The following is a 27007-nucleotide window of genomic DNA, read 5'->3' on the forward strand; positions in this document are numbered from 1 at the left end:
CCAGGACTCTTTTTCTGGTTTTACACAAAAATAGTCTCCCATGAAACAGCGTAAATGATAATATCACGTAACGAAGATTTCGCAAAAAAAATTTGGCGTGATAACGAAGGGAAAGCTGTGGAGAATCATCTTACAAACATGCACTAAATCGACGCACATGAATTATTTTTTACAACAATTTAGAAAGTACACTGCTAACACAGTCATATCCCTGAATGGACCCAAAAAACATATTAAACATATATAATTCTTGGATGATATAATAAAAAGAGAGAAGGAGCCAAAGAAAATAACGGACTGAGCAAGGGGGAATGAAGTTCGATAGAAACAGACAACCATAACCGCACAAGAGAGAAGAAAAAAAGACAGATGCAGAAGATGTGTGCTGATGAGAATGAATGGGAGAGGAAGACGACTTCAGGAATGTGCGACAAATATTCCGTTGATATGCAACTATTAATTCCAAAAATCACAACAGAGTACTTACAAACTTAAGCTGCAGAAAAAGAGAAGGCATCTAAAACTAAAGTTTAGCTTAATGATGTTCTCATTAGACATGGTTTGGCTTAGGCATGTACACGTCGAACTATTAACATAGAAAAAAATAGTTGTAGTGATGAAGAATGGTTTTATGTTCTCAAATTCAGAATGGTAAGGCCCTAAGGATTGTGATAAAAACTGAAATTCCAAAAGACTCTGGTCTAACGTATTTAAAATAAAGAAGGAAAGTAATTTAATAACAGGCAGAATGATTAAGATCAGTGGTTTTGAGGAGAGTGGGAATAAATCACCACCAATAACATCGAAAAAAATCGATAAGAAGATGAAATCTGCAGAAGGTGTATTGCAATTTGACAGAGAACAGACCTACTGTCAAGGCAGCATTCGAAAAATAATAAAACAAATCATTGAATAGCGGATCATTTTCTTACAAAAAGTTACATATTTCTAAGAATAAAAATAAAATAACGGTTTTAAATGTTGGCCGTGTGATACAAAATATAACAATAAGCGACAAAGAAAAGGAGACAAATATGGACTGAATACATTCTGTGAAAAGAATTGTACCATTAGAGAGAAAGAGATAGAGGCTGACACTGAAAAAAAATATAATTTACTGTTTTATAGGATAACTTTGGTAACTATAAATGGAAACAAGAGTTGTCATGGGTAGACCTAGAAAATGGTACATAATAGCGCTTCAGATCTCTTTAACGGACACTACAGACCTTGCTATTGTGTGCCCTCATCACCAACGAATCACTCTTTCAGAATTTGATCTGTGTAACCCAAAAACAAAAAATGTAGCTACAGAATATGGTAGATCGCGAAATTAAGAGAGAGACAATACTGTGAACTACTGCAGATTTCATCACTGCTAGAGCTTCAAGTAAGGAAGAATTACTTGATAGGTTATATGGACTGATTAGCTAAAATTCCACTTAAAGAAACCAAAAAAATACATTAAAAAAAGGAACAAAAACAAATATAAGAAAAGATCACGAGAGAACACAGAGGCGGGTTGGAAAAGAAAGAATGTACGTACAACTAAGGAGGAAATTGCAGTAAAACCACTGCAACGATAAAGAAGTGTACAAAATTTGTTTTGTGACCTCACTAGCATCAACATTATCTCGTGTAGGAAGAAAGGTTCTTAGGAATAATCTGTTTTTTCGTTATGAGTTCACTGAAACACTTTATCATCACCAGATTGTTCCACTGTTGCCTGTTGTAAACGGAGATGAGAAGGATTATTTTCAAGACATGAGATCTCTTCTAGAACAGGAATCACATGCAATTCAAAAAGAAATGCAAGAGAAGTAAATGCATTAGTAAAAGAAATGGTAGTGGTAACATGCATATAAATCACATTTACAGTAGAGTAATTGTAGGTTTCTGGTGTTTTTCCAAACGTTAAATCAGCTTTCATACCACTGTGTAGGAGCTTCACAGGCAATTTCTTAAACCAGTGTTGATGTGTTTTCAGTGTTTCAAATCAGTCCAGTGTGCCCTATTTCATTAAAGTTCTGAGCCAATAGGTTTTAGATGAGGCACCAGTCTGTAAATTGAACATTCTGACAGCATTTATGAAAATGAACATTCGTATTGCGCAAACATATGTCCAAGGAATAAACTCAAACCATGATCTCCTGTGACATAATTTAGGTACAAATTAGTTTATAATTTTAAAGATTTTTTGTAAGGTAAAATTAGTTTTGGAGAAGCTACTGAACATCAGACACAACAAAACACGATACCACGAAGCGAAACGCTATTTTATAGTGAATGTATACTTCTGGTGTATCTGCTCAGATGGTTCACTTCACTATAATCTGAAGTGTAATGTGGGAGAGGGAATAGTTGCTAAATTATTTGAGAAACTAAAGTGCTTGAAATAAACTAGGAAAATGGAAATGGCAATGCAAATAAAATGAAAATGTACAATTCCTTAATGTAAAACAAGATTTCCGCATTTTGTAATGCACTATACATTGATAAGTTGGACCGGCTCCATTTTCCTTCTGTTTATTCTTCAATTGAGAAGATACAGTTAGCATTTTGACCAACAATATAATGGGATGAGGGACAGCAAGTAGCTATCAACGAAGTTAACTGAAAAGGAAATGAACGCAAATATTCTTCTGAACAGCTACCCACTGTTTTGTGGCTGCATAATGGAAAATATTTAACACCTTAGGCATGCAAAATCCGTTTCAAACACTCTCGGCCTCATGATGAGTGCATTTGTCTATCATTGTGTCGCCAGTTCCGTAACACAACCTACATCGGCATTCCTAGGTTAGTTAGTTAATTAGTTACATTTTCAATGGATCATTTTCCATGACAGATCATAACAATGTGGAATGAATCATTTTACATTCATTTCGAAAATTAATTTGTACATATGGTTACATTCTGAAAATTTCAAAGTTTTTTTTTCAAAAAGAAAACAGATTTACAAATGCGAGTTAGTAATTCTTGCTATTAATTTTTACTTTGCTGTCTGTCAGACATTTTATATCATTGGGTAAGTGGTCAAAAATTTTTGCTACAACACTGTGCACTCTTTTGTGTTAAGACGACCTTATAGTGGAGTAATGAGTGTCATTGTTCTTCCTGGTATTGTAATTACATACCTCATTGTTCCTTTTGAATGGATGTGAATTATTTACTATAAACTTCATGAAGGAATAAATATACTGTGAAACAGTAGTCAGAATGCGCAACTCCTTAAACAGATGTCTTCAAGATGACTGTGGGTGAGCACCACATATTATCCTTACAGTACATTTTTGCGCAATGAATACTTTCTTTCTTAGAAATGAGTTACTCCAGAACATTATTTTATATGACATTATCGAATGAAATATGTAAAATATGTCAACTTACTAATTTGCCTCTCCTTAAGATTCTAAGCGCTCTAATGTGGCTGAACTAAGTTGTTTTAGAAATTCCAGATTTAAATTTAGTTAGTTAATTTACATTCTCATCTGTTGTGGACCCTTAAGAATTTCGAAGTTTTCACCCTATTTATTATTTCATCGCCATATGTTACACTCGTAATTGATGCAGTACCTCTAGATGTGCAGAACTGAATATGTTCCGTCTTTTAAAATTGAGGGTGAAGCCATTCGCAGAAAACCAGAGAATGATGTTTCTAAAAACTTTGTTTACCATTTCTTCTGTTTCTATACGTATGCTTGGATTGATTACAATACTAATGTCATCTTCAAAAAGAATTAATTCTGCTTGTTGTATAGCAACAGAAGATCGTTTACATATATGATGAACATGCCCTAAGACTGCACCTTGGGGCTATATCATGTTCAGTACCCTAAGACTGAATCTTGGGGAGCCCCATACGTGACTTCTCCTCAGTCAGAATTATGTCTATGGACTATATTGCTTGAATTACTAAGTACAACTTTCTGCAGTTTTTTGGTTAGACATGACATCATCCATTGGTTGGTTATACCACCAATCCCATAAAATGTCAATTTATCTAGGAGAATACTGTGATTCACACAGTCAGCTCCCTTAAAGAGGTCACAGAAAAAACCAGCTAGCGATATTTTATTACTTAATGCTAGTAAAATATAGTAAGTGAATGCGTAAATGGCATTCTCGGTAGACCAACCCTTCTGAAAACCAAATTGTGGTTTTTTAAGGATACTGTTGTTGCTAAGGTGAGATCTATTCTAGAACACATCACCTTCTCAAAAATTTCGGAGAATGATGTCAGCAGTGAAACAAGTCAATCTTTATTGACATCTCTCTTATTACCTTTCTTAAAGAGGGGTTTAAGAACGGCATATTCCAGCCTCTCTAGAAAAATGGATACTTTCCGTCCCATAAGAGCCTGATGATATTGAATGCTTTATTATCATATACGGCTTAAAAGCTGCTAGTGCTGTGTGAGAAAAACATTCTATGTGAAAATAAGTGCTGCTCCTGACTAAAGACCACTAGCATTACTTGTAATTTTGCATGCAGGCAAATAAACCTAACACCTACATTACAACAATGTCAAACCGAAGTGTCATAATCAAATACAAGTTGGAAACGTGCAGTGTTCAATCAAAAACAGAAGAAATAAACATCTCTTCATGCACTACAAGCATGTCACATGGGTTTTATTAGGACAAGTGGATGATATACAATGGATGAAATTAAACAAGTGTCACTAAAGATATAGGCAATAAGTTTAGAATAGAAATCAGTGTGGTAGATGTCAGCGAGGTGGTGATGGGAGTAGCTGAACTGATAGTAAGCGAATGCCAGGGTTCAGTTCCTTCTGGTGACTACCAGTTTTCGCTAGCGGATCACATTGCGTTTCAGAGTCTAGCATGTCAATAAATAAGATGATATCTAGCTCAGTTATCATAACATATAAGCGATCATTAATATAGTGTGTTGATTCTCCTTTCATAGATGCAAACACATTGTTTTCTGAAAACTGTTTCATATACCACAGACAAATTTGAAAAAAAAGGGGAAATAATTTAGAAAGTTTTGAAACTTTGGGAAAACACTCACAGGGAATGTAGTAGTAAGAAACAGAAAAGTTCCCTCCCCTAGCGGGTGAGCATTACCCTCCATGATCACTTAATTAATTTTTTCGTTTTTCTTCACTTTATACGAAAAACGGTTCATTTTTCGAAGATATTTATTATGATGAAAAATATTTCTAGTAAAATTCTCCTGAGAGGAGTTCATATGTATGTTGTAAGCGAGATAAACAATTTACGATACATTCTATCTCAATCATTAAAAATCCATTAGCCTTTGAGTTTGGCATATTTTCCAACTTCGATTTTAATTCAGTTAAATCTTCCTTCTGTTTCTCAACAACTACTTGCGTTTTATGCATACAGAAACATATATGCAGCACATAAATATTATTACTAAAATCTGATGATAATGTAAGAATTATTATCGAATTAATCAACAAGTACTGTATTTATGATACATTTACTATCATCAGATATACAACAACTACACAAAAAAACACAATATCTGTTGAACAAATGAATTGTTGTTTGCAATTGCTTACAGCGAACCATCCTCCAAATCTTCTATCAAATCACTAAGAGTCACATTAGTACAGCTTTGTCCTCACGGCTATTACACGTTTTTGTGCAAAGTCAGCCTTCATATTCTTGCATTTTGTTCCGCAACCTTGAGTGCAGCCACATGAAATCAGCAGTAATCTTGTCTTGAGCTAGTGATCGTTTCATGTGAATTAGAGAGAGGAATGAGCTTGATTCCCTCCAACCTTGGTTTCTGATGTCCAAGCTGTTCCCGAACTATAGCTGGACTTTTAGATATACTTGGTAGGAGTGGAAGTACACTTTGTCATTAGTGGGTGCCGAATAAGAGATTGACAGTATTGCTTGCCAGATCCACAAGTACATTAAACCTTTAAAATACGTTATCACCGTTGTGTTAAGTTAATTTGTTTTTTCGAGTTTTTATGGTCATTATATATCCTTCCGGAAGACACTCATTGACTTTCTTCTAGAACTCGTGCAGTGAAATTGACATTCCTCTGTAGATTCTTCATAACTGCATAGTTATTGAAAAGCAGCATCAAAGTTGGTATCATGAGGGCAGCCTCTTTTTCGATCAGAGGAGGGGCTCGACACTAATTTAGAGCACAATCTTGATGATAACGGGCTTCTGCAGCTACTAAACACAAACAAACTATTGATCTGTTTGGCTACATTTCAACTGAAATCATCATCTATTTGTGCAGCTGTCTAGTTAATTAGCTTATTTACATTATGCTGCTTAATATATTTGTAGAGACTATGGTCTCGAGATAGGAGTTATGTATAACAACAACTAGCAGGTCGTATGATTTCATTTTTTTTTTATTTTCCTACAAGGCACGAAGCATGTTGTTACAAACATCGATCAGAGCGAACTATCAAAATGGTTGGTTCAAATGACTCTGAGCACTATGGGACTTAACATCTATGGTCATCAATCCCCTAGAACTTAGAACTACTTAAACCTAAGGACATCACACAACACCCAGTCATCATGGAGCGAACTGTCTGCAGCTCCAGAGTTAGCTGAGTTACCTCAGGGCGGTGATATTGTTCCAGGCGACTCCACGGAGTTCCCCACATATTCGTGTCGATATACCTGATGCACTTCAATTATTCCAATGTTTTCTAGGAGAGAATGGTCCTCATCCTTCCATTCCATGCTAACACTTATCAACCCCTTTGTTATTTCTAATGTCTCTCCTTCCGAAATAGATTTACTGTAAATAAAACAGATGGTAGCGTTCAGAATTATTCTTCTCTCAGTCCACAGAAAAGCAGAGTAAGAGAAAATACTATAAAAACAACAAACTGAACCATCCTGCATGGCTCTAATCAATTTCACGACGTAAGCTCTACTAAACTGGACGAGTGTAGGGATTAAGTGGTAGGGGAACAGTGAGTGAATGGGAAGGGGAACTTTCCATTTTCAATGTTGAGCACCTAATCCTGATTTGCACAATACTGAACACACAAGAAATTTCATCAAATTGAAAATATACGAAATATTTCCATATACTTTATTACTCTTTTCATTCACATAACTGGCTAAGCAACAAATGCTGCAAAAATTATGCATTAAAAGAATCCTGTTCCAACCCTTATATCTCTAAAACTATTCGTCTGACTCGAAACATTTCAAAGACCTGTCTTGTGTTGAGTTTATGAGGAATATTTTTTCACGATTACCTTTCTCTTTTAAAGAAGAACCGTTTTTTTTCCAAAAAAGTAACAATTGGAAGAAATAAACTTTTGATACAGGGAATAGGAGGGATCGCCGTCTGTGTGGGGGACTTTTCTGTTTCCTGCTGCTACACACAATACCAATATTTTACCAGAGTTTCAGAACTTTACAAATTATCCTCCATTTGCTCTTCTTTTAACTAATCTGCGTGGGGTAGTAGCATAGCCAACTTCACGTCGGGTCTCGTAGTAGGCAGCGACCAGAAATCAGTATGGGCGATTTCTGTTGATTCATCTGCCACCTAGCCAATAATCTTCTTGGTGTAAGAGCGCAGCAAATTGAAGATGACATTATCAGGATGATACTTCTTTTCATCTGATGTTTTTATATATGTGCTATTGAAGTGTGTCCAGTTGTAAGCCGTCACAAGGAGTGGAGAAAGATTTAAGATGAAAGTACACCGCGCGTGCGTAATACGACTAGGGAAGTAAGTTTTATAACAATATACGTCTTATTATCCAAGTACTGTATTAAATGACCCAGTGTTGGTAGTTCAGGCTGTGGCGTTGGGTCCAGATGTAATATTCTACACGCTGCTGTGACTGAACCTGAGTATCGCTTTGTGGACATCGTCAGGTACACAAAAGCAGCCGATGACTATAATGGCTTCAACCCAGACATTTTCAAAACGTCGTCTGAATGGATTTTTGGTAAAAGAAACGTTATGTAGAAGGTTGTTAAGCGCACAAGTAATGAAAATTTTGTCTGCATTATACAAAGGCATTTCAGAAGGTCAACGACAAATGTTGGGTATAAAGGGAGGACATAACAAACTGGTGCCAAAATTCTAGCCTACTAGCAAATATGATCGGAAGTCAGTTTATGACCAGATTGCAAGAATATAGTCCACGTGATTGCTTTTAAGGAATGCCATATGGTAACCGGTATACAATTTATTATCAACTAAGTGTAGGTTTTACCCACAAATTTTTTCTTGAAATGTAAACTTCCTGGCCATCAATCAGTAAATGACTTCCAACCTTTTACGATTTACTACCACCTTTGGACAAATGGCCCACATAAGCATTGCCAGTGATCGGGAGTGACATAGGTACTCTTCAGATGTCAAGTAAGTCATCACATTCACATACAGTGGGCTTACATTTTTTGTCTAGGACATATTGAGCAAGAATTAAATTACAAATAATTCCAATACCTTGATGCTGAACAAGGTTTTTTGGATGTTTCCCTTGACTGTAAGGCAAATGTTGGAACTGGAAAAACAATTCCAAATGTTTTCAGGCAGAGCTCCCTGTGTCCCATAGCCATCTCTCATGGTATTTGGCTGAAAAGTCCCGGACCTGCTTGGGTCATTGTGTGAACAGCCGAGTCTGCCTGTAGAATGAAAAGTATCCCCCAAAAACAGGCAGCCCCACATCCCATTGGTGAATGGTGTGTGTCATTTAATAACATATGTGTAATTTGATTCATGCCATCATTAAAATGGTGGACATAAACCAGTCATTGAAATCCAAAATGTGTCAGATAGGTATCATGAGAAGAATGAAAGTTATTAGTATAAATCAATCGTGTTGGCTTTGCCTACTGATGATAAAACTGTCGTTGTCCAGTCTAACAAAGACACCTGGCTAGTAGAGTACAGTCTCATGCCACATTGTACATTCCAAAAAATAATGTAGAAGCAAGATAATTATCATGTGTTCCATTCTGTCTCTCTTTTCACAGGAATGACAACACACACCAGATCATTATCACATCATGCGCCAAAGCCGATGTCTGATATTTGAATGTTCTACCCAGCCTCTGTCTGAAACAGCACTAGATCACATTTGAAACTACTACACAAACAAAATCAATGTCTTTGTGTAACACTCAACACATTCATAGTAAAGACAGGCTTTGGGACCATTGTCACTCACTGGCTGAGGTTTTTGTTGGCGAACGTAAGTTCCTAGTTGAGAGTTATTTCATATTGCCCTACATTTTTCAAGTTTAACAACAACTGTCAAACACATTTGTATGACCCAAAGCTTTTTTGTAATCATGATGGAATTTGGGTCTAGTCCATCATCACCTGCAGTAATCATATTACAGAATGAAAGCACTTAGCAGTCAGCTGTTTATGTGGAGTAACGAACAGGGAATTCTCTTCACAGTATCTTCGTAACCACCGTAATACTCATGTTTTGCATTTCATATGAACTAATCTTTTCTCTAAATTTCAAATTATATATGTGCATAAACTTAACAATCAATGGATTGCTCCAATTTTTTAAAATGTAATTATGCTCACTGTTATGAGTTAAAAGGTCATCTGGAGTTCATTGTAGTATAATGATTACATTTTTACTCTAGGGTGATGAAGCTCATGGTGGCAGTCTCTGTCACTATCGATAACCCACATCTGGAACATTTTCGACGAGGTATTAGAGTGCTATGATCACTTACAAGATTAAGTTTTCATTTCTGAGTAATGTACCACAGCAAAGGCAAAGGTAGGCCCGTGGAAGTAAGCACGTCACAGCCATGACAGATGGGATACGTTATTCCTGTCTGAGGTACTGTTGTTCATTAGCTACCTTGTGCTTGGTGCAGACAGTAGACACACTTTGTATTTGCTGTGCTGTAGTTTGTTTGATGGTGGGCCTAGCAAGACCAACTGGCTGCACTTGCGTTGCTCTAGGACCGAACGACAGGTCGGCTGATTTAGGCACGAGAAGTGAGATGGGATAAGAAATCTAGAGAGCGAGTCGCAGGTGGTAGGTGATAGGCAGCAGGGTGCGCGCTGAGGGGGGCGTCGGAGAGACAGCGGCCTGCGCTCCCTCCCTCACTGGATGTGCTTGCATGCTCTTCTCCGCCCGTTTGCACTGCCTTTCGCATGGGGTTGCTTGATGTTTCCGCCCTGCCCTAGTCCTCCCAGTACCTATCCCCACATAAATGGTATGAAATGTACTTGTATGTTTTGCCCTCCCTCTCAAACATTCCTACTAAAACTTAGAAAATAGCTGGATGTTGCATTCATTAAAACGCATAAATCTCTTCGACAGTGCACATGTCTCCTCTAAAACTCTGCTGTGCTCTTTCACTGTCTCTTAACTGTATTCTATCTCTTTTTGATAATACCTGTCACAAATTTCACTTTAAAATATTAAAATTTCTATTTCAAAAATGCGTTTAAAAAAATCTTCCCCGATACCTACCAGTTCAGTGTATGTTTTTCGTGATGGCTTGAGCTCTCTATCGTGTGTTTTTCTCCTGCTTCTTTTTTTCTAGATCTTGCAGAATCTCCAAAAAAAGCGCACTGAAAGGAGGGGACGCCTCAGCACGGATGCCCCAAAGAAGTCAAAGTTCAGCAAAAGCAATCTGATTTTTAAGGTAACCTTGGTGCTGGTGTTGGCTTGGCCGGGCTGCCTCTGCTGTTTCTGTTGCATGGCCTAACGCCCGACGCCTGCATGTTGCCACCGGCTTATCTTTCGCTAAACCCTCGTCTTTTGCCCGTCACCTTGTGCTGCTTGTAGCTAGGATGCGATGGCAGATTCCACGCCGGCCGGAACAGCACCGACAGTTGCGAGTTAATGAGACTCGCTTACTGGTACGACAGAGGTATATCCGTAAGACGAAGCTCTGTATGCTTGTAAGTCTAGGTACCTGACCTTTTGTGGTCACTGCAGAATCAGTTCCAGAATATTTTAAGTTCTGACATTCAAGTGGAGTAACTGTGTTGTATACCAGAGACCGTGCCACATGAACACACTCCAGAGGATGTGTGACAGATCATATATCAATGCGCCATAGAGATGACTTGAATTAGACATTTAATATATATGCTCGAGTATTGAAACTATCCTTTTTCTTTGTGTGGAGAAATATCACATTAATTGTGACTTCTGTATTAATTCCATTATAAGCTATAAATTTGAACAGTATTGATGGTAAAATATAAGGAGCATACACATTCAGTAACTGAAATATCAGTTGTTGAATATGATAAATTTGAAAAAGCAACTGGTTTGTTCACTAGCACTTGTCATCTAAAATCATAAAAATGAATGTTAAGACAACATTATTAAAAGTGTAGAAAGAAGACACAAACTATTCTGGTGATGAAGAATGCTCTTTATGGTCAAGCCCCAGGTATTCAAGTATGCTTTTGTGTGTGTTACCAGGCAACTGATGGCACGTCATTGGCAATATAATTGTTGTATCTTCATATTGTCTGCAAATTGTAAGATGTTTTATGTAACTCTGTACTTCCATTTATTTCATACTGCTCTTTTTGTTATTAAAAAACGCTTTCTATGTTGCATTCGGGTAGTTACTCACACGTCATATCTAACATCACATAACAAATGATGTGTTGGATTACATACAATATGCTTTATGAAGTGACTATGTCTACACACACACACACACACACACACACACACACACACACACACACAAATATTAGTACACCTACACAGGAGGCATGTTTTTTCCTCTATTAGAACTGCACTGACTTTTGACAGAGTTGATGTTTTCTGTTTCAACCAATAACCATGCCTGTGGCACAGGTCAGTAATGTGTGTCAGTGTAATGCAGTGAAGTATGGAGATCAACAGTTCAAATACTTGTGATGGGAGAAATTTGGACCTCTGCATGTGGTCCTGCCTGATCATCAAATAAACACCACTTAGCTGGGTCACACTCCAAGCATTCCTGCAGTGCCTTATGATAGGAGAGGTAAAGTGCACTGTCATTGGTGATCCTTCCATCAAATTATGATGCTATCACCAGCAGATTTTGTTCCGCTTTTTACAGAAGTATGTCATGTAGCATCATATTCCATGTATTCCCTTTCTCTCATTTTGCACTCTATCATAAAGCACAACAAGAACTTCACAAGCACTCATCATACTCATTATTATGGTGCAGGATACTAAAAAGATGATTCATCAACAACAATATTTTCTTTTAAATCTCCACTTGGAACTTGACTAATACTCTTCTGTGAAATTCCTAGACTATATTTTTTGCAACCCTCACCCATGGTTGTTGATGATCTTTGTAGAATAACATGAATGAAATCATATTATTTACATTCTGACTGTCCATCATAAATAGCCATACAGTTTTTACTGCAATAAAAGGAAGTACTGAATGTTGTTAATTATATTTGATTTTCCACAATTCATGATATTTACATACTAGAATCTTTTCCAATTAAAAACCATCAACTGCTCCTCCTTTTTCTTCTTCTTCTCCTTCTTCTTCTTCACCTCCTCAAGGATTAGGCTAAAATAAAGGCTATTTTGATGCTCTTTTCTTCCTCAGTATCACAAAATTAAAATTTGATCATTTTTAATCAATGTTTTTGCTTCCACAAATATAAGAAGTATGACAATTGAGAAGCTGCAACATGATCTTGAATTTAGAAAGCACTGGTAAATCTAGAAGGGATTAATGATGTTGATGCTTCAAGTTACAATGCTAATGTGCAAGAGAGTAAATGTTTAATGACATTCCAAACTTGCAGTGTAACTTCATTTATGTTTCTTTCGTCTACATGTAATTTCCATCTTCAGGCTATATGAGGAAGATCCACAAATACGCAGACAAATTTGTAAAATTAAGATGCTTCACTGTGGGAGACTCAAAACCCATAAACAGATACCTAGGTAAAATTACTTATAAGTATTTTATATGTCACCTGTCCAACTGAAGCCCTAAAGCATTCCTTGGCAATCATGTCATCTTTACTTTGTACTAAAAAAGTGCATTGACATTTGAGGGATTGTGATGTTGTTCTGATAGATAGCCATCATGATCTGGCTTTTAGATTTTGTCTTGTGGTTACATAAAAAGTCTAACAAAGTTTCTAAGTTATAACAACAGCCTTTTTCTTTCCATAATGTAGATAAAATCAAGAACTTCAGCCCTAGTTTTGGCATTTTGAACAGCAGCTTCTTAGGTCAGGAAGATATTTTTTCTTTCAAATACTTCTCACTTGTGAACAATTCTGAAATTTCCAAATCAAAATTGTAAGAGTCCTCAATGAAAAGTTAAAGCAATTCTTTGCAAGTCATGTGATGTGTATTAAGTAGTCAGATTACTACTTTTTTACACGTGACTCCTTTGATTATACATAGAAATATTCTCACACGTAAATCCATTTCACAACCAATTTTCTAAAGCACAACCACGAAGAAAATTAATAATCTCATCATTTCAGAATTTTAAATGGTTGTAATAGAACTTTTGTTGAACTATTCTATTTTGCACACTTTGAGCTGCAAGGTTAGATTGATGTATATGAGAAAAACTGTTTGTGAAGTTACAGACAGAAGTAGAACTGAAAGATTTTGGACTTCTCATGTAAAAGGTAGGCTCCCACACTTACTCACAGAAAATAATGTTTTGATAGCTTGACTTGTCAAACATTTTATTCCTTTTCGCATGTACCACATCTTGTGAGCTCTTTGATATTGTCATTATTATCTGTAATTCATTGCTTTTAACCTTTCTTATAACATTTTTGAATCACTCTACCAACTCTTGCGTTAGTAACTAAACTATCCAAAATTAGTAATCGCTGCCTTACTTAATAGTGAGGTGAAGCTATCCTTATTTTATAGCAGCAACGGTGTGAGGCCATAGATTTGTGAAGATGAGTCTAAAGACACAAGGATTGGAAGATCCTAAGATATATAAATAAATAACTTCTTTTTGCTGGGTACAACCATAGTAGATCCCTGGCATTCATTCATTAATTAGTTCATAAACAATGCCCCATACTTCCTATCATGAAACAGAATCATCAGAGCCATGAAAAAAAATTGAGATATGCATTACCACAGGGATGCATCTATGATAAACTGCTACTGTAGCTATGTTAAAAACTAATAATTATTCTCGTTGACAGCTAATTGGTTGGCATGCCTACATAAATTGCTGAACAGTGGCTGCCTTTCAAAAGGTATGTGACATAGACTATTAATAGGCGGCCTCTGATTGGTGGAGTAGGATTTATCACTTACTGGAGCAGGTCTAGAATAATATTAATGATGTGAGGCTTATATTGTTTATTAAGGACACTTTATTTGCTATATTCACTCACACTAAAAAGGCTGTATTTTATTATTTTATGTAAAGCAGCAGGAAAGATATTGCACTGAAAAAAGAACTTTTTATGATATTCAACAGTTGTTCACCTGTTGCTATGTACTTTGAGAATACTAATTACTATTGTAAGCTAGCAGTTATTATGTACTGAATGACTGGAACATTATTTAAAGTATACATTGTTTTCTAAAGTGCCTGCAGAACTTGTTAGTCCAATTTCATGATATTAAGGCATTTGACAGAAACACTAAGTAGTTCACTCCCCGATTCAGATTACTTGAAGTATCTTTTGAATATGTCATCTATTTCATTTTATGCCTTTGATAAATCTGCTGTAATAACATTATTAATTTTTCAAACTAATATTCACAATACTGCAATAAATATCAAAATATTTGCCTATACTTCTGATACCAGAAAACATTTTTAGATTGGTAAGTTGAAACTGCCCTGGAAGACAGGAAGTTAAAAAAGTGGAGTATTAAATGTTGGAAAAACAAATTACTAGTGACAATTTTTACAAAACTGAAAATAAGGATTTGCTTTTTAGTTCCTCATTGCCAATTAGATCTTGTGATACATTTCAGTGTAGCATTTTTTTTAACCATCTCAAAAGTTTCTTCACCTCAGTTCAAAAGTTTTGTCCATCTAGAACACCTCTGAACTTTGTTAACGAAGGACTGTATAGCAGGACACTCCATCTGTATATTTCCTAATAAGCAACATGTGCATGATACCATACACATTGCTCCGGGCTGAAATGGAGAACATCAGTCATTTACTGTCCCCATTATGAATTTAAGAATACAACCAGTAATTCAAAAAGTGGGCTACCATTGTCAAGCAGTAGTACAGTTAGTTACTGATACAACCAAAATGGTTAAAATGAGAATTTTTATTGCATACCCTTGTCTCTTCCAAATCTTTTTTGTTTCCTCTGTAGTTGAGGTTGCTAATGCATGCCTGTGTGGTGGCACTTGGCTCTGAGCACTATGGGGCTTAACATCTGTGGTCATCAGTCCCCTAGAACTTAGAACTACTTAAACCCAACTAACCTAAGGACATCACACAACACCCAGTCATCATGAGGGGTGGCACTTGACTCAAATGTAAACGACTTCAAATCCTGGTGGCGGATGAAATTTTGACTGTCAGTATTTGGCAGGGAAAAGGAGGAGAGGTGGTGATATTCCTGACCACCAGTCTTTGCACCAATGTCCAAGATTAAACCTCTTCACAGTCTCTCACAAAGCAAGAGCATGTAACACTGTTGGCGGTGATCCATTGGATGGGCACATTAAGCGTGGTGTGTGGCTTGGTGTTATTCGAGAGTACTAGGCTATTTGGTGGGTCGAGATTTCACCCTCTCCCTTCACTTGTCATCTTCATCGTACAACACAAGCATAAAAATACACTATGCACACATCCATTACAGTCACCTACACTCTACAAATATGCCCTCTTATATACTCAAGGAAAGAGGCCAATATGCAAGAAGAAAGAACACCTTTTCCAATAGGCAGCTGAATCCACCTTATGAGATACCCCAGCCAACAGAGCTATATGACAATTATATTTTTTTCTTGTCTATGAATTATCTGATCTCTGAAATCAACACAATTTTTTGCATGCTGTAGTTGAAAATATTTTCTTTTAATTATCCCAAGGAAACTTGGTTTTTAATGTGCATCTCTATCGCAGTTAGTTATGTGTGTTTTTCCCTTGTCTTATAAGTAATGTTTTTCCTGTTTCAAGATTTTAAACATTGGCTGAACAGCAACTGTTGAAATTCTTCATGGTAAATGATAACAGCCAAACAGTTGCAGGATAAAGATTTATTAAAATCCTTGACCACAGTTTTGGGATACCTGAATATACCTTCATCAGTAGCAAAACACACTAAAATCACATCCTGCAGTGGAGATACATAAAAATGGAGATGATATTTTAACTACTGATGATGCCTTTGGCACAATTGCTTTATGTATCTCCACTGCAGGATGTGATTTTTGTGTGTTTTGCTTCTCATTAAGGTATATTTAGATACACCGGAACTGTGCTCAAGGATTTTAATAAATCTTTATCCTGCATCTGTTTGGCTGTTATCATTTACCATGAAGTGTGTCCTGTTGTTGTTTTTCAGTACCTTGAAGCATAAACTTCACTTTTAAAATAAATGATTTTACGTGACCCCAGAAGTGTCACAGATATTTGTCTCTCTAGAACTGTTACATGGACATCTTTAGTTGCGGGGATATCGTTATTGTGTAAATCTGAAATATTTCTTTATTACCACAGGGTGAAAACATTTGTATCTCTGCTGTTTTCTGCAATTACTTAAATATAACAGGTCTGTGTGGAAACATTGATTTTAGTAATGATATCCCTCTTTTTTGGGTCACATTTACATCTTGTTCCTTTGTGACTGAATCTATTTTGATTTTTTTTCTTATTCTGGACTGCTGGCATTGGTTTTGCTTCTCTTCCATTAGAATCTTTTCTGATGACATTTCTGATGAATAATCAAACCATTTATCACCCTTGTGCATTATATCAAGTGAATAACGACCGTCTTCTCTCATGGCATGCCTGAATCTGTTTTAAATCATATAATCAGTCACATTGCCCTCAGAATCAAATCCACTGGCTAAAGCAATATTTATGTTCTTTATCATTTTCACATAGGCAAACAGTAAAAGTTAATTTTATTTATTTTCAGTATTCACTGTAAAGGTATGCATTTAGTTACACGATCATGATATTTCAATACCATTTTCCTCTTTCTTTCTTCATTTGCACAAAAATCTCAAACCTTTAGTTTCTGTAATGATTTTTCTCTGTCAGTTTTTATTATTTGTAGGTCCTTCCATTCATAGCTACAGACCACTTAGATGTTTCACATGTCTGGCTGTCCGACATTGAGTGAAATTACTGTTATTATTGCTGGAAAAACTGTTCTGAATATCACACAATTATTATCACAGTTACAAAATTTGTTCATAAATGAAAAAAAAAAAATTAAAACCAGGACAATGCAATAAAACTCTTCTCCATAAACATACAAAAACTAGTCCGCATTATTTGAGTGCTTTGGTGCATCACATGCCTCATTGACAGGAAGAAACCATTAACCCCCCACCATTGTTTTCCTTCCTCTTCAGTTCACTTAATAACATAATGTACTTTCTCAGCTTTCAGACTTGATCGTTTCACATTTCATAGCGCATAGGGTCACTGAAATCCTTTCTCTGTTGTTGAACTTGAAAAGAATTCAGTCTCTCTCCAAAAAATGCCATAAGGTCATTCTTTGAAGATCTTGATTACTGATTCTTGTGCCTACATCATCTACTATACTATCACATATTGGAATAGCGAGTAGTTATCAATATCACCTCTCCTTAAGTTACAAGAAAATACTCATGAAGGGACTCTCCCCATTTCTCCTTTAATCAAGACAGCAGTTGTGGATGTCTGCACCACTAATCTTCATCTCAAATTCTTCTTGCAAAGCTTTTGTTATTGCAACTCACAACATAAGACTCTGTGCACAGTGAATGAAAACATTATCCAAGTCTTTAAGCTACTTTTTCTTTTGTTGCAAGAATGGACATTTGCAGTTGTTTCAGACACATCAAAAAATTTGTTTTCTCAATGTCTAAGATCCACTTTTTAGCTGACTATCCATCACAGACACCAAATGACTTATGACCATTATCAGCATTATGAAACAACAGTAGAATCTACTCTGATCATGTGGCCAGGGTGTGAATTGTGCTTTATTGTCTGTTTCTGAATCACAATCTTTTTCTCCAGTAAACACAGTTATCTATCATCACTATACTCTTTGGGATTGCATCCCCTTCTTCACTGTCAGCATCATCCTCAGTCTCTTCATGGTCTATGTTATGATTAACTTTTAATGCAGAATTTTCTGTGTTGGATAAATGATCTACACCTGCATTTACATCTATACCTTGCAAACCACTGTGAGGTGCATGGCAGAGGGTATGTTTCATTGTGCTAGTATTAGGGTTTTTTCCTGTTCCTTCATGTATCAAGTGTGGGAAGAATGATTGTTTGAAATTCTGTAGTTATTTCTATATCTACACATTGTGTTCCAGATAGCTCCTAACTCTACTTCTCAAAATCTTTGGTAAATGATTTCTTCCTTTCATGTTCACCATTTTTGTGTCATCTGGAACTGTTTAAAAAATTAAGTTACATGAAGATTTAATTACTTTAACTGGTGCAGTGGCTATATTTTAACTTACCTTTTTTGATTCCACCTGAAATAACCATTTCTAGGCATTTTAGCAGCAAGCTTAAGTTGATAACAGAATTTACTTTTGACAATATTTCTAAAATATCCCAGCTGAATCTGTTATAATGACTCAAAATGGATTCAGAGGCAAATCTGGTAAAAGTTCCAACTTGGCACTCCATGTTCAAAGTTTCTTTGTCGAGTAATTTTATGTTTCATCAGTTATTTCTGTATAAAATTTCTCTTGTGTTGTTGTGCTACTGGTAGTCAACATTAAAATGTGAATTCTTGTCAGTGATCCAAAATTTACACAAATACAGATTGCTTGATTGCAGCACACAAAACAGCAGTCAAAAAAACTCTTCATAAATGTTGTAGACAGATGGCCAAAAATCTTATCATCAGTCATTTTATTGATCTTGCCTGAACCCCTAAGATTTGTAGTAAAAGTGGTTCTGACTTTCACACAAACTATTTAGTGTTACCACAGTTACAAACTCTATTGATAAATGAAATAGAAAAACAGAATAATGCAACTCTCTTGTTCTCCACGAATGTAATTTAGCTGTGAACATATAAGAAAACTCCACTTTGTTCAGCTACTTTGGTCATCACCTGCCTCATTGGCAGGAAACCATTTAATTCTCCCATCCAAATCATATATTATTATAGTATACAAAATTATAACAATGACTCAAAATTAGATAGATGTTGTATTTGCATAGTCTTTTCAAGTATTTATGGCCAAAGTAATTAACAATGTCTACATTTTATAGTTAACTTATTTCAATTCTTTGAAATAAAAAAAGAACAAATCAGCAGCAGAACTACATGAAATGACTGCAGTACAGAAAAAAGTGGAAGTAATGCATTGCACAATACGTTCAGGACAGGTGTTAGTAAAGTTCCATGATGAAAATAATCAATGATACAGGTGTGTGGAGAAGATAAACTGAGTGAAAAAGGCTGAACAGAGTTATAGATGGACAGAGATGGAAAAGAAAAGAAAAAAAAGAAAAGAAAAAGAAAGTGATGTAAGTGATGAGTGAGAAATCAGAATGGCAATATATGACATATGCAAAATGAGAGGACAGAGTGGGAAAGAGGAAAGAAAGATAAAAGAGAAAAATGAAATGACGTTAAGTTATAAGCAGATACTAGAAAGTGGATGGGACAAAGAAACAAAATTAAGAATATGAGCTGGTGTAGATGCATGTATTACGAGAGAAAAAGTGAAAGAGAGGAAAATGGTGTTATAGAAGCAGCAAGTAGCTGATGACAGGTTGTTGTAAGTATTTAAGTCCAAGGAAGCTAGAAAATTCCCCTATGCAAGTTTTCAAATACTTATCCTTCAGATGTCTGCTGTGTTCATCAGTTACAAGAGTCCTTTGTTGATTAGGTTTCAGTGTGTGCTAAGTTTTCTCACTGTTGTTTCTACAAAGAATCGTACCACCTCTCTCCTCTTTCATCTTAGTCAGCCTATTATGTCTGGCCTCCTGGAACATAATGGATGTATCTTCCACAGTAAATCAATATTGATAACTCAAACAATGGAAAATTCATGATGTTTCTCTATCTAGGATGGAATTTAACTGGTCTGGCTTCAGCTGCCAGAGACTGTGGCAATGTGTGTGTGTGTGTGTGTGTGTGTGTGTGTGTGTGTGTGTGGTGTGTTTGTTTTTGACAAAGGCCTTGTTGGCAGGGTTGGCAGGAAGCTCATTTTGTGACAGTATTTTTGCTGTGCCTATCTGCAACTCAACATCTCCGCTACATGGTGAATATTTACAATTCTTTACACAAAAATCTTCAGTTATGTATTACATATATTACATTTCCTGAAGCATCTACAATATGTGCCAATCCCACATCCAGTCCATTGCCTGCTTGTTATTATAGACTCTGTGTCTTCTTAGGCTACGATTCACTAAAACACAAGTTAAGAAACCAGATTAATGCTCAGGATGAGTGGTCCTGAAATTTGTGTCTCACTTTCCTTATTCAAGTTTTATGTGGTTTTTCTAAATCATTTTCTATAATTGCTGGGATGGTCATTCAAAGAATCATACCTCATCCTTGTCTAGCTAGGCTGGTATGTTGCCTGTTAAAATCCAAGTACTGCCCACAAATATAGGCTGGACATTTTACCTTTTGGCATGTATTTAGTCATTCTTTCACATATTGTGTTCTCTAGATCCTATCACCTGGAAGGGTCATCAGGAATATGGTACAATTTAAAATATACATAATTATAATTATACTTAAGCAAACAATGGGAACTCCAGGCTAGAACATAAACAGTATAAGGAAAAAAAATTGTTCAAATGGCTCTGACCACTATGAGACTTAACTTCTGCGGTCATCAGTCCCCTAGTACTTAGAATTACTTAAACCTAACTAACCTAAGGACATCACACACATCCATGCCCGAGGCAGAATTCGAACCTGCGACCGTAGTGGTCACTCAGCTCCAGACTGTAGTGTGTAAGGAAAAGATGGAAACTATTTTTGTTTCTTCTGTTGTTGTCATGTACATCCCAAGTCACCTCAAAGTGACTTATATCATTTGCCACTAATAACATTAAAAAGTAAACACACTACAATGTAAGAATTTGTAGGAATTTGTAGAGAACTCTAAAACATATTTACTCATTAGTGTGCATAACAGTGTCGTTGCACAATTTTGCATTGTAAATACTTCATTCGTGTTGGATGTGTTCCCTTACAAGATTACCACATGAGATATTAGGGAATGAAACTATGCAGATATGTTAGCATTATTCATGAATATCTAAATTGTGAGAGATATTTCTTAGCACTAAGCAGACTGAACTGAATTTTTGTCACTTTATCGGTACTGTACATTAATCCTATTCCAAGTTGCCCATTTGGACACAAGCAATTTTCCACCTGATGTTTTTATAATCACGTATTGTTGTTAGTTTTTCATACAGGGAAACATGGATTCTGATGCAAAATTAAAAGTTTTTTTTCCTTTTGTGTGGGTAGGGGGCAAGTGGCTTGAACATTTTATTCTCAAGAATAATTGTTACATTTTTGTATGGTAAAATAAATGTACAAAGAAGAGAGATGAACAACCAGCCCCCTTTCATACCAACCAATTCATAGCTAACATAACACTGTCTATTGACTGTTGATACATTCACCATTAGGTTTTGACAAAAAAACTGGACTGTTAAATTTCACCACAAAGCACACTGCTTCTTTTCTTTATTTATGATTCTTTGCCATCATCCTCACTTTTGATAACTGTTTCAGCTTACAATTCAGTACAGTCCGTGCCGCATATGCTAAGAAGTAATAATATTTCTCTCTTTTGTCTGTTTTTATTCATATTGTGTTAAATGTTTCTTGCCACAGAGTGTAAGCTTCTTCATTAAATGAATCATTTTGGAGACTGATTCTACCACAAATACATCTTTCCTTTCCAAAAAACCTCTTGCAATATACACACATATTTCTCATACTATCTTTGCCAGTTTCGGCAACTGAACAATTTTATCTAAAACAACTTAGAAATATTTTTCTTCTGACATAATGTTATCTTTCTTTTGATTGTTTACAAATGGCTATGATTTTATTTAACCACTTTCTATACTTAATATAACCCACTCAATATTGTATATGAATTACCTACTAAAATACTAATAATATCCTTTACACATTGTCTGTGTATCTCATTGTGTTAGGTTTCTGGGAAATTTGTCATTCGAATCTCAATACTGGAAACTACTTCAAAAAGATTGTCACATATGTGCATCTGCACATTTGGACTCCCCCATGCAACATATGCATAAACATTACACAGGTTCAGGTTCCTAAATCACAATCAAAAATCTGTCAGTAAGAGCAAATTGTCACAAGCATGTAGTATTTAGTGTTAGTACTCTTGTAAAGCATTTCTGTCACATAAAAGTAAGATCTTGTTATCTTTGTTACCATTCATATGCTCTGCATCCTCTCTTCCCATTAACTGATCTTAAGAATTTTGCATGTGCCTGAGCTGATCCGCTGCTTCTCCTTACTTGGTAACTATCCTCTAGGAAGCAAATGATGGAAAGTCCAGGATGAAATAATGACAATATTTTAAAAAGGACATATTGCTACCCACCATATAGAGGAGATTTTGGGTGACAGATAGGCACAACAAAAAGACTGCTATACATTTGAGCTTGGGGTCAAAAGGCCTTCTAAAGTATGAAAAACACACACACACACACACACTATTACTGTCTCTGGCCACTGAGGCCAGGCTGTGAGCAACTGCACCTGATGGGAGAACCAATCCTTGGATGCTGATACTAAGGAGGAGACTGGGGCGGGGAAGTGGAGAGATAGCAGGGTAGAGGTGGAAAAGGGTGTAACGCTCCTTGTGGGAACATTAAGGGACATGGTAGGGACAGGGTAGGGCTGCTAGATGCAGTTGAGAGGTTGAGGGGCAGGGGATGGAAGACAAGAGAAATAGAGGAGGGAAAAAGATAGTTAGTGTGTTGGTGTATTAGAAGGCTGTGCAGTGCTGGAGTAGGGGCAGGGAAGGGGACAGGTGGTTGAAGGACAGGGGCTAGAGGAGGTCGAGGCCAGGGGACTAACAGGAATGTAGGATATATTGAAGGTAGACTTCCCACCTGCACAGTTCAGAAAAGATGCTGTTTGCAGGAAGAATCCAGATGGTGCAGACCGTGAAGCAGTCATTGAAATGAAGCACAATGTATTTGGCAGTGTGTTCAGCAGCAGGATGGTCTAGCTGTCTCTTGGCCACAGTTTGGTTGGTGGCCATTCATGCAGAAAGACAGCTTGGTTGCCATGCCCACTTAAAAAGTTGCTCAGTGGTTGCAGCTTAGTTTGTAGATCATGTGACTGCTTTCGCAGGTGGACTCACCTTTGATGGGATAGGTGAAACATGTGACAGGACTGAAGTAGGTGGTGGTGGGAGGATGTATAGGACAGGTGGTGTAGGAGTGGGACAAGAATATTGTGTGGTTTTGGAGGTGGTGGAATATCATTGTTGGAGGAGTGGGAAGGATAGTGTGACAACAAGAGGTAATCAAAACCTTGCCCGTCAACAGATTCAGATGCTCCAGTCCTGGGTAGTACTGAGTCATCAGGGGAGTACTTCTTTGTGGCTGGATGGTGGGAATGTGGGAGGTGGCAGCTGACTGGAGAGACGAGGCATGGAACATCTGTTTCTGTACAAGGTTTGGAGAGGAGTTGTAATTGTGGGTGAGAATATAATTGGTCTTGGTGAGAGAATCTCTGCTGTCATGGCCCAACACCTTCAGCCTACTACCCATACCCTTCTCTTGTGTATAAAAGAAACCAACCATTTCCTCCACAGACTGTTTATAGTTCCTGTTCCTTTATCACACAGTGCACTGCTCATCACTGTTGGTGCCACCTCCCACTACACTAACACCTCAATGCAAATGGCCTTGCCACTATTGAACACTACCATTCTCAGTGCCTACAGCTTCCTTCATGGTCATCATAACCAACTATATCCTCTCTCACAAGTACTTCACCTTTGAAGGCATAACCTACAAACAAATCCGTGGTACAGTAATGAGCAGTGGTTGGCCAAGATGTATCACTATGCCAGAAACCGTTGCAAAAGTGCACAAAATGGTCATGGAGGATCGCCGATTGAAAGTGCGTGAAATTGCTCATGCCAGATGCCATCTGAAAGGATATATCACATTTTAACTGAAGAATTAGAAATGAAAAAATTATATGCAAGGTGGGTACCACAACTCTTGGTGCTGGATCAAAAATGCGTGAGACTGAACATATCGGAGCAATTTTTGGCGCATTTTAGGAGAAATGAACAAGATTTTTTTGTGCCGGTTTGTGACCACAGAAGAAACGTGGGTGCACTACTATACCCCAGAGACAAAACAACAGCCAGTGCAGTGGGAACATGATTCTCCACCACCAAAGAAAGCAAAGATAATTCCTTCGGCGGGAAAGGTCATGGCATCAGTGTTCTAGGATGCGAAGAGGATTCTGTACATAGATTATCTCCCTCCTGGGCAAACAGTTACTGGAGAATACTATGCTAACCTCCTGGACAAATTGCAACAAAAGATACACGAGAAAAGGCCAGGTTTAGCAAGGAAGAAAGTCATCTTCCATCAAGACCATGCGCACCTGCACACATGTGCCGTCGCCATGGTAAAATTATATGAACTAAGGTATGAATTGTTGCCACAGCCACCTTATTCACCTGATATGACTCTGTAAGACTTCCATCTCTTCCCAAAACTGAAAATTTTTCTTGGTGGACGAAGATTCACTTCAAACGAAGAACTGATAGCCAGAGTTGACAACTCTGTATGGTGGGTCGCAATCTATCCATTCCATAATATTATCGTGTATGAAACACTTCCTTTGTGCTCAGTTCCACAGTTGTTAAAAATTTGCTAGTAATTGAAACCATGATTCTAGCCAGTCAATAAACCTTTTGTTAACAATTTTGGGCAATGGGTTAATATGCATCAACATGAATGTTGACACTCTGCCTGGAGGTTATGACTGAAGTGGAGTGATGGTCAGTATCTCCACTTGCTTAATAAGTCTAAGGCATGAAGTTTTTGGCTCTCCACAGATAATTCTGACAACCTCTTTCTGCATGGTAAATGCTTTTGTTGATTCTGGTGAATTGTCCCAGAAGATGATTAAATTATCACACAGTTGAGTGGAAATAACTGAAATAGGCAGACTTTGTGATACTAATATTTCCAATGGAATCAATTATCCGTGTGGTAAACCTTTTCAAGATTTGGAGAATATGATGTTCCCTACTAAGCTGGCTATCTACCCTTTGAAGAATGTTGTATTTGTACACTGTGTATCTGCTGGTATTTGTGTACAATAACAAACTACTGGGAGCTTGTACAGTCAGAATGGAAAAAAAATGGCTCCAAGCACTATGGGACTTAACATCTGAGGTCATCAGTCCCCAGTCAGAATGGAACTAGATGTAGTGTTATGTTGAGGCTTATAAGAAGTGAATTTACTGTGAACTGCTTCAGAATACCTGCAAGCAGTTAGTTTGCATTAGTCTGTAGGTTAGTGGATACTTTGTTATCAGTTATGAAATGTGTACCATTGACAAACATTGTGTAGCTACTTTCTTTGTTGGAGGACAAAGATAGATCATTTACGTATATGAGAAATAGTAGAGGACTAAGGTTTATATCCTTGTGGTGCTCCATAGTGTGCCATAGTTCAACTAGATGCTGTTATTTGGTCTACAAACTGTTAGCATCTTTATAAGAAGTGTGTGTTACAAGGCACACTTATTCTTTTTGTATTCTCTTTACCATGCTCACAGTAAAAATAAAGAGGTTCCAGCATATACTCAAGTCAGCTGTATTCTGAGCAACTAGTTTATTAACTTTCCAGCAAGTCCCTAAAAGGTAGATAGCTCAGAAATTTTCTACTTCAACATGTTCAGAATAAGCCATAATTCACCTTATCTTACAAAGTTTCAGGAATTAGCATTAAGTGAGGAAGCTAAGAATATACTACAATCCACTACATACTAATCCACAAGTGACCACAAAGGCAAAATTAGATTAATTGTAGAGGCACTTAAGCAATCATTTTTCTTGTGCTCCATACATGATTGGAACTAGAAGAATCTCTAAGAAGTGGTATGACTGGAAGTACCCTCTGCCATGAACTTTACAGTGGTTTGCAGAATACTGATGTAGGTGTAGAGAGGTATGTAGATGCAATTGTAGACAGGAGACCCATATTCTAGAGAAGTGAAGTTCATGTCCTTCTCTGTCAACCTATATTTACGTCTTTTGTCAGGCTGCTCCGAGGCTGCCCCATGGGCACAAAATCCCATGAAAGCCTTACATTTTGCCACAGGCAGGTGCAGGTAGTGTAGGCTATACACCAGCCAGCCAGCCAGCCCAGTGCACATGTTTGGCGATGCATGAGCCACATGGCCACCCCTGCCCGTGGACGCACAGCCACATAGTTTATATCTCGGCTGCCTTACTTGTCACACATCAGCTGTTTGCCCACAAGGGCCCAACTATCCACAGATGGGCACTCGAGCTGAAGTCTGGTTTGTGTGGTTTCTTTAAAAAACTTCAGGTGATTACTTGGATGGCTCTTTTGCGAACAGGCCACAGCTGATTTCATTTTCAATGCTTGTCTAATGCACCACACCCTGCACTCAATCTCTCTTCACCTTGTTGATGATGGGATGTTACACTATTAACCTCTCTTCCCATTCTAGAACATCATTTTCTAAATAAGGGGGGCTTCATGATTGTAAAACAGAAGTACAACAAATTTTGCGTGTGTAGTCATGTAAACAGGAGTGTGCACTATATAAAGAAACTATGAATATTTTGT

At 37.0% G+C, this 27007-nt stretch overlaps 1 protein-coding gene across 2 annotated transcripts in view; it reads left to right on the forward strand.

Moving 5' to 3' along the window:
* LOC126190916 (potassium/sodium hyperpolarization-activated cyclic nucleotide-gated channel 2-like) overlaps positions 1-27007 on the forward strand; it is a 303831-nt gene that overhangs the window by 154780 nt on the left and 122044 nt on the right. For both annotated transcript variants that reach the window (XM_049931544.1, XM_049931546.1), the window contains one exon: positions 10531-10632. In XM_049931544.1, coding sequence (XP_049787501.1) covers positions 10531-10632 — 102 coding nt within the window. The remainder of the gene's footprint in view (positions 1-10530; positions 10633-27007) is intronic.

This window comes from Schistocerca cancellata, chromosome 6, assembly GCF_023864275.1.
Source record: "Schistocerca cancellata isolate TAMUIC-IGC-003103 chromosome 6, iqSchCanc2.1, whole genome shotgun sequence".
Taxonomy (NCBI): domain Eukaryota; kingdom Metazoa; phylum Arthropoda; class Insecta; order Orthoptera; family Acrididae; genus Schistocerca; species Schistocerca cancellata.